Source organism: Ranitomeya variabilis, chromosome 1 (assembly GCF_051348905.1).
Source record: "Ranitomeya variabilis isolate aRanVar5 chromosome 1, aRanVar5.hap1, whole genome shotgun sequence".
Classification (NCBI taxonomy): Eukaryota; Metazoa; Chordata; class Amphibia; order Anura; family Dendrobatidae; genus Ranitomeya; species Ranitomeya variabilis.
The window spans coordinates 698,969,816-698,985,531 of record NC_135232.1 but is presented as its reverse complement, the minus strand read 5'-3'; the positions used below and the strand labels follow the sequence as shown (position 1 = coordinate 698,985,531).

The 15,716-nt window shown below is 44.7% G+C and overlaps 1 protein-coding gene across 10 annotated transcripts in view; it reads left to right on the top strand.

The window, feature by feature from the left end:
* The window catches only part of MIS18BP1 (MIS18 binding protein 1), a 138,385-nt gene that overhangs the window by 40,387 nt on the left and 82,282 nt on the right, over nucleotides 1-15,716 (top strand). For all 10 annotated transcript variants that reach the window (XM_077267299.1, XM_077267298.1, XM_077267297.1 and 7 more), the window contains 2 exons: nucleotides 3,995-4,125; nucleotides 4,203-4,293. In XM_077267299.1, coding sequence (XP_077123414.1) covers nucleotides 3,995-4,125; nucleotides 4,203-4,293 — 222 coding nt within the window. The remainder of the gene's footprint in view (nucleotides 1-3,994; nucleotides 4,126-4,202; nucleotides 4,294-15,716) is intronic.

Here is a 15,716-nt window from a genome sequence, read left to right as displayed (position 1 = left end):
TGTAGGAAGGCTTTGTGATGGTAGGAGCTGGGACTGCTACTTTGTAGATGAGCCTTGAATGACAGTGCCTTCTTCTTTGCGATGTGTAGTGGGAATCTGCCCAGCTCTGCTCGGCAGGCGCTATTTGATGTGCTCCGATGGACTTGGAGAAGATGCTTGCAGAACTCTAGGTGGAATATTTCTGTCGGCCCAGCATCCCACTTTGACCAGTTTGGGTATGAGACTGGGCCCCAGACCTCACTACTGTAGAGAAGGATTGGGGCAATGATGGAGTCAAAGATTTTTAGCCAGACGGTTACTCGTGCCTTGAGATGGTACAGACGCCTTCTGGTGGCATAGAAGGCTTTGGATGCCTTGTCTTTTAGTAACTCTATGGCTTGCTTGAAGCTCCCTGACTGGCTGAATTTTAGGCCCAGGTAGGTGTACCTGTTGGTTTCTGTAAGGGTACTGTCACACTCTTCAACTTTCCAACGATCACGACCAGCGATACGACCTGGCCGTGATCGTTGGAAAGTCGTTGTGTGGTCGCTGGAGAGCTGTCACACAGACCGCTCTCCAGAGACCAACGATGCAGAAGGCCCCGGGTAACCAGGGTAAACATCGGGTTACTAAGTGCAGGGCCGCGCTTAGTAACCCGATGTTTACCCTGGTTACCATCGTAAAAGTAAAAAAAAACAAACAGTACATACTCACATTCCGGTGTCCGTCAGGTCCCTTGCAGTCTGCTTCCCGCTCTGACTGAGTGCCGCCGTAAAGTGAAAGCAGAGCACAGCGGTGACGTCACCGCTGTGCTCTGCTCTTACTTTCCAGCCGGCAGTCAGTCAGAGCGGGAAGCAGACTGCAAGGGACCTGACGGACACCGGAATGTGAGTATGTACTGTTTGGTTTTTTTTACTTTTACGATGGTAACCAGAGTAAACATCGGGTTACTAAGCGCGGCCCTGCGCTTAGTAACCCGATGTTTACCCTGGTTACAAGCGAACGCATCGTTGGATCGGTGTCACACACACCAATCCAACGATGACAGCGGGAGATCCAGCGACGAAAGAAAGTTCCAAACAATCTGCTACGACGTACGATTCTCAGCAGGGTCCCTGATCGCTGCTGCATGTCAGACACAGCGATATCGTATGGATATCGCTGGAACGTCACGGATCGTACCGTCGTAGCGACAAAAGTGCCACTGTGAGACAGTACCCTAAGGGTATGTGTCCACTTTCAGGATGGCCGGCGGTTTGGACGGAGCAGCACACTTGCTCCGCCCAAAACTCCGCCCCCTTCTGGAGATGCGATGATGCCGGATGTGTTCATTGCACACATCCGGCATCATCACACCCCACACATAGGGCCCTGTGATTTACCTTGCGGCGGTGCAGCGTCGCCGCAAGGTACACGGACATGCTGCGATCTAAAAAGACGCGCCGCATGTCCGTAATCGCAGGGCCACCAGGTGCGTGTTACCACGCATAGTGGAGACGGGATTTCATAAAATCCCCTCCACTATGCTGTAACATCTGGACGCTGCGGATTGAACGCTGCGGCTCCACGCAGCGTTCAATCCGCTGCTATTCCGGATGTAAAACGGCATGTGGACACATACCCTAAGTGGACGGTTGTCTATCATAAAGGTAGGATGGCCAGTGGGTTTCTGCTTTCTTTTCTGGAACACCATGATATTAGTTTTTTTCTCGTTGATTGGCAGTGCCCATGTGCTGCTGAAGGTCTCTAGGATTTTCAGATGATCTTGGAGGCCTTTCTCAGTTGGTGATAACAGCACAAGGTCATCTTCGTACAGCAGAAATTTCACCTGGGTGTCATCGAGGGTGAGTCCTGGTGCTGAGGAGGACTCTAGGGCCACTGCCAGCTCATTGATGTAGATTTTAAAGAGCGTTGGACTGAGGCTGCAGCCCTGTCTCACTCCTCGACTCTGTTGGAAATAGGCCGTCCTCCTTCCGTTGACCTTCACACTGCAACTGTTCTCAATGTAGGTGCTTCGGATGACGTCATATGTTTTGCCTCCTATTCCGCACCCCAGCAGTTTTAGGAATAGTCCTGGGTGCCACACTGAGTCGAAGGCCTTCTTGAAGTCCACATAACAAGCGTATATCTTCCCGTTCTTTGTATTGTGGACGTGGCTCTTGATGAGGCTGTGCAGAGTGTAGATGTGGTCAGTGGTGCAGTGATTTGGCATGAACCCTGCTTGGCTCTTGCTAAGGACGTTGTGCTCGGTGAGGAAGGTGAGAATCCTCTTGTTCAGGATGCAGTTGAAGAGTTTACCCAGGTCGCTGCTGACACATATCCCTCGGTAGTTTGCTGGGTCGTACTTGTCCCCATTTTTGTGTATAGGGGTTATGAGGCCTTGGTTCCAGTTTTTGGGGAAGCAGCCGGCCTGCAGTACAATATTAAATAGTTTTGTTATCGCAGCCTGGCTGTCTGGAGGGCTGCATTTCAGCATTTCTGGGAGGATCCCATCTGGACCGCTGGCTTTTTTACCTTTTATCTATGTGATCCTTTCTGTTATTTCTGTCAGTGTGATTGGTGTATCCAGAGGATTTTGCAAATCTTTGAACTTTTCCTCCATATCTTTCAGTTTTTTCACAAGCCCTTTTTGTGCCAGGTTCAGGTCTTCACTTGGGATGTAATTGTAAAGGTCCTTGAAGTACTGGAGCCAGATGTTGCCGCTCTGGATGTGGAGGCTGTTGCTTTTCTGGTTGGATCCAAGGTGATTCCACAGTTCCCAAAATTTGTTGTCTTCAAGGGCATCTTGGAGTTGGAGGAGTTTGGTAGATATGTCGTTTTGCTTTTTCTTTCTGAGGATGGCTTTGTAATTTCGTTGTACGGTGTGGTAGGCTTCTCTCAGAGTGGGGTTGCTGGGGTCTCTGTGTTTTTTATTTGAGGCCATTCTTAGGGCCTTCCGTATGGTCTTGCATTCTTTGTCAAACCAGTTGAGCCTTGAGAAAGGCTCATTTGGAGCCGAAACGTCGCCCAGACACGTGGGTTGATTAAATCTTCCACGCTTGCATAGAAGAAATGGAGTGCTGCCTCTTTTTTTGAATACTTGTATATTGGTGTAATCATTGGACGGATCACCTGGGGGCCTTGCACCCGAAGATAGGTAAAGAGTTGTGCTGTTCCTTTTTTGTTATAATCTATCTATCTATCTATCTATCTATCTATCTATCTCATTATCTAACGAAAATTGGTCTCCACTTTTTTTTTCGTCCATGGTGCCGTCTGCAGACTTGCTGCTTTTTGCTCAACGAGCTGATGATTTTATTAATACCAATTTGGAGTACATATGATATTTTCTTCACAATTGTTTTTTATTTTTTTATACGAGATCTTTTACCAAAAAGTGGAATCTCTGGCATTTCAATTCTTTTTTTCTAGAATTTTCCAACAGCAGCACTCAAATGATGACATTATCGGTACACGTAATGTGCTCCCACTGGCCCTGCAAGACACAATTGAGTAGAACGGATAGCTCATCATGGCACTTAAAGGGAACCTGTCAACAGGTTTGGCTGATATGAGATACGGCACCACCTTTCAGGCCTGATATAAAGCATTCTATAATGCCTTTTAAATGCTGTAATGAGCCCTTGGTTTCACTCATTTGTGTCACGCAGAGCCAGTGGGGAGCAGCCGGCGTGCACCAGTACAGTTGTCATTTGAGTGCCGGTGTAAGAGCTGGTAGTGTCATTTAAATGGCTCATTTGCAGCTACCGTATGCAGATGCCGGTTATGTAACCGATTTGACATCTGCTTTTGCCTTATATTGGTGTGTGCGCAGCTTCTGATCCGGCTTCACACTTTGCTTATCGACCCATGATGAAAATGTACGTCATAGGTCATTAACCAGTTCTATTCCCCGCAGGTGTTCAATAATCCTCTACGCTTCCCCCTTTTTTTTTTTTTCTTTTTTTTATTTTAACATTTTGTGATATGTGGCGCAATTGCTGATTTTCTTTTTTTTCTTATTCCCATGTTGCAGGGACTTGGACTTTCAGCTCTGGCACAGTAATATCATAGTACAGCAACTCCAGAGCAACATATTAAAAACCATAACTGGAAGTGTGTACCAGCTGATAGGGGACGCAAATGCCGTCTGCATGAGTGATTTTGGTATGTGAACGGGCAGCAAGCAAAGGGGGGAAGTGGAAGAAGAGAAATTTCTTATAATGTTGATCCTCTCCTGTCAGGCTATCCAATATGGCTGATAACCAAGTTCAAAAATGGGTTTCCGGAGGATTGGAAGAGCTGTGTCAGATACTTCTGCGATGTGGCAGAGAGGTTAGTGGATTGGTGGTCTTCTAATACTTTATTTTAATGTATGTTTGGATGTTTAACCCTTTCACACACTCTGATGTAACTCTACACCACATTCAGTGTGCACTTGTACAAAGGAGGCTCCTAAGCATACGCTGTACCAGCAGCAAACTGAGCAAACTCGGGTTGCTGCTGACTGACTATTGCCAATGCGTTATCAAACTAAGCATGGCTATTGAATGTCCTAATGACTTCTTTGTTACTCCTCCTGTGTAGCTAAATAGAACTGTAATTTTGCTATATGGTACAGTACTGTGGTATCACAGGATATATAGTGGCTTGTGAAAGTATTGAACCCCCTTTACTTTTTCCCTATTTTGTTACATTACAACCTGTGTTTAAATATTTTTGTAATCTGGTTTGTGTGTGATGCATCAGCACTAAATAGTTTAAATTGGTGAAATTTATGGGGTCAAATAACTATAAAAATTGTTATGTGCATATGTATTCATCCCTTTTGCGATGAAGCCCCTAAATGTTTCTTGTGCAGGCAATTCCCTTCATCAGTCCCGTGCTTAGTGACAGGACATCCCCCTGTGTGCAATCTGTGTCACATGTCTGTCAGTATACACACTTTAACTTTTCTGAAAGGCCACAGAGGCTGCAACACCATTAAGAAGAGGCTCCACTAACCAAACACCACCATGAAGACCAAGGAGATCTCCAGAAACTAGAAAACACCATAAAGGCCAAGCAGATCTCCAAGCAAGTCATGGACAGTGTTGTTCAGAAGTACAAGTCGGGGTTGGGTTATACATAAAATGGTCCAATCTCTGATAATCCGAGCACCGTCAAATCGATTATCATCAAAAGCAAAGAATATGGTACCACAACAAACTTGCAAAGAGTGATCTGCCCACCAAAACTCTCAGCCCGGGCAAGGAGGGCATAAATCAGTGAGGCAGCATAGACACCAAAGGTAACCCTGAAGGAGCTGCAGAGTTCCCAAGCAGAGACTGGGGTATCTGTCCATACGACCTCAATAAGCCATATACTCCTTAAAGGTGGCCTTGATGGAAGGATGAGCAGATAAAAGCCTTTACTTAGACGCAAAAATTGTGTAAGGCTTATTTTGAGTTTGCCAAAATACATGTGGGAGACTCCCCAAATATGTGGAGGAAGGTGCTGTGGACAGATGAGACCAAAATTTAACTTTTTTGGCCACCAAGGTAAACTATATGTCTGTTGCCAAACCAACATAGCCCATCACCCCAAGAACAACATCCCTACATTGATACATGGTGGTGGCAGCATCATGCTGTGGAGATGTTTTTTGCAGAAGGGGGGGGGGAAGATGGTTGGTGCAAAATACAGGGATATTCTTGAGCAAAACCTGTTTGTCAGTGATTTGAGACTGGGACGGAGGTTCACCTTCCAACAAAACGATGACCCACAGCCTACTGCAAAAGCAACAATCACGTGGTTTAAGGGGAATTGTGTAAATGTTTTGGAGTGGCCTAGTAAAAGCCCAGACCTTAATCCAATAGAGAATCTGTGGTCAGATGTAAAGATTGCTGTTCACAGGAAACCCTCTAACTTGAAGGAGCTGGAGCAGTTTTGGCAAGATGTGGAAAGCTCACAGAGACTTATCCAAAGCGACATGCAGCTGTACTTACCCCAAAAGGAGGCACTACAAAGTAATGACACTTTAGGGGGGTGAATAGCTATGCACACTGAAGTTTTCAGTTATTTTTTCCTATTGTTTGCTTCACAGTTAAAAAGAAAGCCAAATGTGCATGGTTTTTGCATGAAATGATGCAAACTCTCAAAAACAAAGAACCAAAAAAAATGTGAAATTCCATGTTGTGAGGTAAGCAAAGCAAGAAAAATGCCAATTTGGGGAGGAGTGAATACTTTCACAACCCACTTTGGTATAAGCCATTAAACAGTAACAAATTCATGTCCTCTAAGGCAGAGCTGGACAATTAAAGGGAACCTGTCACCCCCAAAATCGATGGTGAGGTAAGCTGACCGTCATCAGGGGCTTATCTACAGCATTCTGTAATGCTGTAGATAAGCCCCCGATGTTACCTGAAAGAGGAGAAAAAGAGGTTAGATTATACCCGCTGCGGTCCGGTTCGATGGGTGTCTCAGGTCCGCTCCGGTGCCTCCTATCTTCAACAGGGCAGACAAAGTACGCCTGCGCCGGAGCCGCGGCATGAAGACCAGAAGAGGACGTCATGGAATGAAGATGGGAGGCGCTGTACCGGACCTGAGACGCCCATCAGAGCAGGACCGCCCCTGGGTGAGTATAATCTAATGTCTTTTTCTCCTCTTTTAGGTAACATCGGCGGCTTATCTACAGCATTACAGAATGCTGTAGATAAGCCCCTGATGACGGTCAGCTTACCTCACCATCGATTTTGGGGGTGACAGGTTCCCTTTAATTTTCCCGAGGGACCGCGTGAGAGACTGACTGTTGTGGTGGCCAAGCCAATTGGCTGAAAATATTTCTGCTCAATTTTAATATTGCCATATTAATTATTTATATTAGTATGTATTGTATCACTTAATATTGAGCAGAATTGAGCTGACATCCCCCTATTTGCTGAATGAGCCTGCACACAGCCCCTATATACAGTATGAGCCTCCATATTTCCTCTCTGAATATAATGAGCCCCCTCATAGCCTCTCTAAATACAATGTGAGCCTCCTTATACGCCGTGAACCCAACATAGACTATATATATCTATATATAGACATATACGCTCACCGGCCACTTTATTAGGTACACCATGCTAGTAACGGGTTGGACCCCTTTTGCCTTCAGAACTGCCTCAATTCTTCGTGGCATAGATTCAACAAGGTGCTGGAAGCATTCCTCAGAGATTTTGGTCCATATTGACATGATGGCATCACACAGTTGCCGCAGATTTGTCGGCTGCACATCCCAAAGATGCTCCATACAAGGCAGGATGGATCCATGCTTTCATGTTGTTTACGCCAAATTCTGACCCTACCATCCGAATGTCGCAGCAGAAATCGAGACTCATCAGACCAAGCAACGTTTTTCCAATCTTCTACTGTCCAATTTCGATGAGCTTGTGCAAATTGTAGCCTCAGTTTCCTGTTCTTAGCTGAAAGGAGTGGTACCCGGTGTGGTCTTCTGCTGCTGTAGCCCATCTGCCTCAAAGTTCGACGCACTGTGCGTTCAGAGATGCTCTTAGGCCTACCTTGGTTGTAACGGGTGGCGATTTGAGTCACTGTTGCCTTTCTATCAGCTCGAACCAGTCTGCCCATTCTCCTCTGACCTCTGGCATCAACAAGGCATTTCCGCCCACAGAACTGCCGCTCACTGGATTTTTTTTCTTTTTCGGGCCATTCTCTGTAAACCCTAGAGATGGTTGTGCGTGAAAATCCCAGTAGATCAGCAGTTTCTGAAATACTCAGACCAGCCCTTCTGGCACCAACAACCATGCCACGTTCAAAGGCACTCAAATCACCTTTCTTCCCCATACTGATGCTCGGTTTGAACTGCAGGAGATTGTCTTGACCATGTCTACATGCCTAAATGCACTGAGTTGCCGCCATGTGATTGGCTGATTAGAAATTAAGTGTTAACAAGAAGTTGGACAGGTGTACCTAATAAAGTGGCCAGTGAGTGTATATGTATGTGTATGTATGTGTGTGTGATAGAGATATATATATATATATATATATATATATATATATATATATATATATATATATATATATATATATATATATACATACATACATACACAGTATATAGTGTGTGTGTGTATGTATGTATGTCTGTGTGTGTGTGTGTGTGTGTGTGTGTGTGTGTATATATATATATATATATATATATATATATATATATATATATACACATACACAGTATATAGTGTGTGTGTGTATGTATGTATGTCTGTGCGTGTGTGTGTGTATATATATATATATATATATATATATATATATATATATATATATATATATATATAATGTATGTTTGTATGTATATGTGTGTGTACACAAGATGATTTCACTGCACTCAAACAAGCAACACTCTTTCAAATCTGCCCTCACGTCTGCTAAACAGGCCTACTTCACAACCCTGGAATCTTCCCTATCCTACAACCCCAAACAGTTATTCAAAACTTTTAACTCTCTCCTCCACCTACCACTGCCCCCCCCCCCCCCCCCCCCCAAATCCCTCATATCTGCTGTGGATTTTGCCACACACTTCAAAAATAAGATCAACCAAACAAGGCAAGTCTTTGTTGTTCAACCACCACAACCCCTTTGTATACAAGGCCAATGCCCTTCCCCCATAACCTCCCTCTCCAACATCACTGAAGGGGAGCTTAATTGTCTTCTCTCCAAATCACACCTTACCACTTATGCACTATACTGCATCCAACGTCCTCCCCAACCTCACCACCACACTTATCCCATCCCTAACCCATCTCTTCAATCTATCACTAACTTCTGGTACCTTCCCTTCTGCTTTCAAACATGCCACAATCACGCCTATCCTTAAAAAAACAACCCTCAACCCAACAGCTATGTCCAGCTATCGCCCAATATCGATACTCCCATTCACTTCCAAACTCCTGGAGCAGCATGTCCATGAACTTTCCTCCCACCTCTCATCTAACTTGCTCTTTGACAATCTACAATCTGTTTTCCGTCCCCATCATTCCACTGAGACTGCCCTGACCAAAATTACTAACGACCTACTTACAGCCAAAGCTAAAAGGGAATACTCTCTATACTCCACCTTCTAGACCTGTCCTCTGCTTTCAAAATAGTGGACCACTGCCTCCTACTACAGATCCTCTATTCCTTCGGCATCAATAACCTTGCCCTATCCTGGATCCTCACATACCTTTCCAACTGCACATTCAGCATCTCCCACTTTCACACTACCTCCTCATCCCACACCCTCTCTGTTGGAGTCCCCCAAGGCTCTGTTCTAGGACCCCTACTCTTCTCAGTCTATAAACTTGGCCTGGGACAACTCCTAAAGTCCCATGGCTTCCAGTACCACCTTTATACTGATGACACTTAGATCTACCTCTCTGGCCCAGATGTCACCTCTCTGCTGTCCAGAATCTTGGAGTGTCTATCAGCCATATCCTCCTTCTCCTCTTGCTTCCTCAAATTCAATGTGGACAATCTGAACTCCTCATCTTTCCTCCATCTCACAGATCTTCCTTACCTGATCTATCACAATAAATGACATCACACTTCCCCCGTACCAGAAGTCTGCTGCCTCGGAGTAACCCCTGACTCTGCTCTGTCATTCAAACCACACATCCAAGCTCTTTCCACCTCCTGTCGCCTCCAGCTCAAAAATATTTCCAGAATCCGTCCTTTACTCAACCCTCAATCTACTAAAATGCTTGTGCATGCCCTCATCATCTCCTGCCTCGATTAGTGCAACATTGTTTTCTGTGGCCTCCATGCTAACACTCTCGCACCTCTCCAGTCCATCTTTAACTCTGCTGCCCGACTGATTCATCTCTCCCCTCGCTACTCCTCCACTTCCCCCCTCTGCAAATCTCTTCACTGGCTCCCACTCCCTCAGCATATCCAGTTCAAATTACTAATACTGTACTACAAAGCCATCCATAACCTGTCTCCTCCTTATATCTCTGAACTAATCTCCCGATATCTTCCCTCACGTAATCTCCGTTCCTCTTAAGACCTCCTTCTCTCCTCCACACTTATTCGCTCCTTACCTAATCGCTTCCAAGATTTCTCCCGAATATCCCCCATCCTCTGAAATTCTGTGCCCCATCACGTCCAAATGTCAACCATATTTGGATCCTTTAGATGGAACCTGAAAACCCACTTCTTCAAGAAAGCTTACAGCCTGCACTGACCCCGCTGCCTCCTCACCACTACCGGAGCTACCGCCTCACCAACACCGGAGCTGCTTCAACCCCCCAACCTACTGTCTCCTTCCCCACCATCCTGTAGAACAGAGGTGTCAAACTGCATTCCTCGAGGGCCGCCAACAGGTCAGGTCATGTTTTCAGGATTTCCTTGTATTGCACAGGTGATAATTGAATCACCTGCAAAGAATGATTCCAACACCTTGTGGAATGCTAAGGAAATCCTGAAAACATGACCTGTTGGCGGCCATCGAGGAATGCAGTTTGACACCTCTGCTGTAGAATATAAGCCCGCAAGGGCAGGGTCCTCGCCCCTCTGTATCAGTCTGTAATTGTTAGTTTGTTTACTGTTTAAGTGATATCTGTAATTTGTATGTAACCCCTTCTCATGTACAGCACCAAGATATCAATGGTGCTATATAAATTAATAATAATATATATACAGGGTGGTCCAAAAGTAGGTGGACAGAAAATAATAATTTATTTTGATTTAATATTATTATTTATTTTGAATTTTTATTCTGTTAAACCAGAGAGTTATGTGACACAAAATAGTTAATAACTAACATTTTCCACATGTCTACTTTACATCAGCACAATTTTGGAAACAACATTTTTTTTTGTTAGGAAGTTATAAAGGTTAAATGTTGACCAGCGATTTCTCATTTTTACAACAGATAAATCTCCCCTTCATAACCCTATGTATGCATGTGTGTGTATGTATATGAATATGTGTATATATATATATATATATATATATATATATATATATATATATATATATATATATATACATACACATATACATACATACACACACACACACACACACACACACACACACACACACACACACACACACACACACACACACATGCACACATACCGTATATACTCGAGTATAAGCCGAGACCCCTAATTTTGCCACACAAGACTGGGAATACTTAATGACTCGAGTGTTGTTGTTATTTATTATTATAGCGCCATTTATTCCATGGCGCTTTACATGTGAGGAGGGGTATACATAATGAAAACAGGTACAATAATCTTGAACAATACAAGTTACAACTGGTACAGGAGGAGAGAGGACCCTGCCCGCGAAGGCTCACAATCTACAAGGGATGGGTGAGGATACAGTAGGTGAAGGTAGAGCTGGTCATGCAGTGGTTTGGTCGATCGGTGATTACTGCAGGTTGTAGGCTTGCCGGAAGAGGTAGGTCTTCAGGTTCTTTTTGAAGATTTTGATGGTAGGTGAGTATAAGCCTAGGGTGGAAAATGCAGCAGCTACTGGTAAATGTCAAAATAAAAATAGATACCAATAAAATAAAATTAATTGAGACATCAGTAGGATAAGTGTTTTTGAATATCCATATTGAATCAGGAGCCCCATATAATGCTCCATACAGTTCATGATGGGCCCCATAAGATGTTCCATATTAAAATATGCCCCATATAATGCTGCACAAATGTTGATTATGGCCCCATAAGATGCTCCATACAGACATTTGCCCCATATAATGCTGCACACATGCTGATTATGGCCCCATAAGATGCTCCATAGAGATTTTTGTCCCATATGCTGTTGCTGCTATTAACCCCTTCATGACCCAGCCTATTTTGACCTTAATGACCTGGCCGTTTTTTGCAATTCTGACCAGTGTCTCTTTATGAGGTAATAACTCAGGAACGCTTCAACGGATCCTAGCTGTTCTGAGATTGTTTTTTCGTGACATATTGGCCTTCATGTTAGTGGTAAATTTAGGTCGATAGCTTTTGCGTTTATTTGTAAAAAAAAATGGAAATTTGGCGAAAATTTTAAAAATTTTGCAATTTTCAAATTTTGAATTTTTATTCTGTTAAATGAGAGAGTTATGTGACACAAAATAGTTCATAAATAACATTACCCACATGTCTACTTTACATCAGCACAATTTTGGAAACAAATTTTTTTTTTTGCTAGGAAGTTATAAGGGTTAAAGTTTGACCAGCGATTTCTCATTTTTACAACGAAATTTACAAAACCATTCTTTTTAGGGACCACCTCACATGTGAAGTCAGTTTGAGGGTTCTATATAGCTGAAAATACCCCAAAGTGACACCATTCTAAAAACACCCTACGAGAGAGGGTATCCGCCCACCATCTTGGACAGGAACCTACAGGATTTAAAGGGGCGGTCCCCCTCACCACTCCAGTTTGGGTTCCTGTGCTAGATGGGAACAGACAGGTGAAAAGCACGAAGTGCCTAGCCGGATCCATCAGCCTCTGCGCGGTTTCTGTGAGAACGGCAGAGACGTGGATACTGGAATCAGCGTCGGGGGTGTCCTGCTTGCAGACCCCTCCTCGTCTGGCCATGTGGAGAGCGTGATCCCAGGGGTCGGGCAGAGCCGCCCTGGGTCGCGAAAGCACTGCGCTGGTCGGCGTTTCATCAGCGCTGGTGACCCAGAAGTAGATGATTCACTTCCGGGGGAGGAGCGCGGCTGCAGGTATTAACAGCGGTGGCCGTGGAATGAGTGTGCGGCAGCATGTCTTCGGTAGGGGACACAGAGCACCTTCAGGTGCAGGTGCCTGAGCAGCGTAGCAAAAGCAGTAGCAGCCGCTCAAGGAGAAGCAGCAGTGTGGTACGGAGGCAACAGCGTTCGAGCGCCCCAGCGTCACGTGTGGATTCACCTCCTCCAAAACCGGTACTCTTGGGGTCAGCCTTTGGTGAGTGTTAAAGATACACCTAGTAGCTGATATGGTCCGTTTTTTGTGCTTTGTTGTAGGTCAAAAAGATGTCTAAAACTAAGCATAAGCAGTGTGCATTATGCACAATACCTTTGCCTGATAGCTATAATAAGAGGCTTTGCCAGGCTTGTATTTGTTGGACCTTAGAGGAAGAAGCTCCCCTTCGTTCATCAGACCTCAGGGTGGTCATCAGGGAAGAGATAAATTATTCCCTTAAAGGCGGTCGACATGAGAGGTCTATTAGGGGCTTATCACCTGGATCTAGCCCATCCTTACAAGAGGGTGAATGTTCAGGCTCCTCATCGCCATCCTCCTTGGATGAAGAGGGAAGGCCATGTTTTTCAGTGGATCATATGGATGTGTTAGTTAAGGCGGTTCGCACAACCATGGGGGTTGCCTAGAACAAGGATTCGAGATCTACCCAAGATATAATGTTTGCAGGCTTGTGTCAGAAGAATCGTAGGTTGTTTCCGGTAGTAGACACGGTCAAGGACAGTATTAGACGTGAGTGGGGATAAGCAGTACCAAAGTTTTTTGCCGTCATCTGCGAAGAGAAGATATCCCTTTGATGATAAGGATTTAGCTGAGTGGGTGAAAGTCCCTAAAGTGGACGCTGCCGTGGCTTCCACATCTAAGTCAGGCACTTTACCACTAGAGGATGTAGGTCTTCTAAAGCATCCGTCTGATAGAAAAGCGGATATGTTCCTGAAGAAGGTTTGGGAGTCATCGTCAGGAGCATTCAAACCTGCAATTTCTAGTACTTGCACTGCCAAATCAGTTATGGTCTGGGTAACTCAGCTGGAGGAGCAGCTGAAATCTAAGGTGCCTAGAGACAAATTGCTGAACTCACTGTCTCAGATTCGTGAGGGTGTGGCTTATTTGGCAGATGCATCCGTAGACTCTCTGAAGCTTGCAGCCAGATCGGCGGGACTCTCGAATGCTGCACGGCGAACCCCTATGGCTTAAGACCTGGAAAGGGGATGCTCAGGCTAGAGCTAAACAGCTAATCACGCCCCCGGAAGAAGAACTGGCGAAATGCGCGTCGGGGTGGGACGTTTACCAGGACTTGGGCATGCCACAGGTAATATACTCACACATGCATTTATAACCACGGCTCCGGTATGGTTTAGGTTTTGCGTATAGTTAGGATTAGTGTTCCTTTCAGCTCTCTTGCCATTAAAGGTACCTTCACACATAACGATTTCGTTAACGATATCGTTGCAACGTCACACTTTTTTGTGACGTAGCAACGATCCCGCAAATGATCTCGTTATGTGTGACAGCGACCAACGATCAGGCCCCTGCTGGGAGATCGTTGGTCGTAGGGAATGATCAGGACCTTTTTTTTGGTCGCTGATCACCCGCTGTCATCGCTGGATCGATGTGTGTGATGCCGATCCAGCGATGTGTTCACTTGTAACCAGGGTAAATATCGGGTTACTAAGCGCAGGGCCGCGCTTAGTAACCCGATATTTACCCTGGTTACCATTGTAAAAGTAAAAAAAAACCCAAAAAACTACATACTCACATTCCGATGTCTGTCACGTCCCCCGCCGTCAGTTTCCCGCAAATCGCTATTCACCCGCCGCTATTAACCTGTTAAATGCAGACAGCGGCATTTAACCGACGCTTCCAGCCGGGCTGCCGGAAATGACGTCATCGCTGACCCCTGTCACATGATCGGGGGTCGGCAATGCATCAGGATGGTAACCATAGAGGTCCATGAGACCTCTATGGTTACTAATGCCGGCCTGCTGTGAGCGCCCCCCTGTGGTCGGTGCTCCCAGCACACCTGCATTTCTGCTACATAGCAGCGAACATCAGATCGCTGCTATGTAGCAGAGCCGATCGAGTGGTGCCTGCTTCTAGCCTCCCATGGAGGCTATTGAAGCATGGCAAAAGTAAAAAAAAAATGTTTTTAAAAATATGAAAAAAATAAAAAAAATATGACAATTTAAATCGCCCCCCTTTCACCCCATCCAAAATAAAACAATAAAATAAAAAAATCAAATCTACACATATTTGGTATCCCCGCGTTCAGAATCGCCCGATCTATCAATAAAAAAAAAGCATTAACCTGATCGCTAAACAGCGTAGCGACAAAAAAATTCGAAACGCCAGAATTACATTTTTTTGGTTGCCGCGACATTGCATTTAAATGCAATAACGGGCGATCAAAAGAACGTATCTGCACAAATGTGGTATCATTAAAAATGTCAGTTCGGCGCGCAAATAAGCCCTCACACGACCGCAGATCACGAAAAATGGAGACGCTCTGGGTATCAGAAAATGGCGCCTTTTTTTAGCAAAGTTTTGAATTTTGTTTCACCACTTAGATAAAAAAACCCTAGACATGTTTGGTGTCTATGAACTCGTAATGACCTGGAGAATCATAATATCAGGTCAGTTTTAGCATTTAGTGAACCTAGCAAAAAAGCCAATCAAAAAACAAGTGTGGGATTGCACTTTTTTTGCAATTTCACCACACTTGGAATTTTTTTCCCATTTTCTAGTACAAGACATGGTAAAACCAATGATGACTTTCAAAAGTACAACTTGTCCCGCAATAAACAAGCCCTCACATGGCCATATTGGCGGAAAAATAAAAAAGTTATGGCTCTGGGTAGGATGGGAGCGAAAAACGAAAACACAAAAACGAAAAAGGGCCGCGGCATGAAGGAGTTTAAATGGAATCCATTAAATCGGCTACTAAACTTCTTTTTCCCAGGTGTTATATGACAGTCCTGGATCTAAAAGATGCGTACTATCATCTACCCATTCACAAGGATCATCAGCAGTTCCTCAGAATGGCGGTG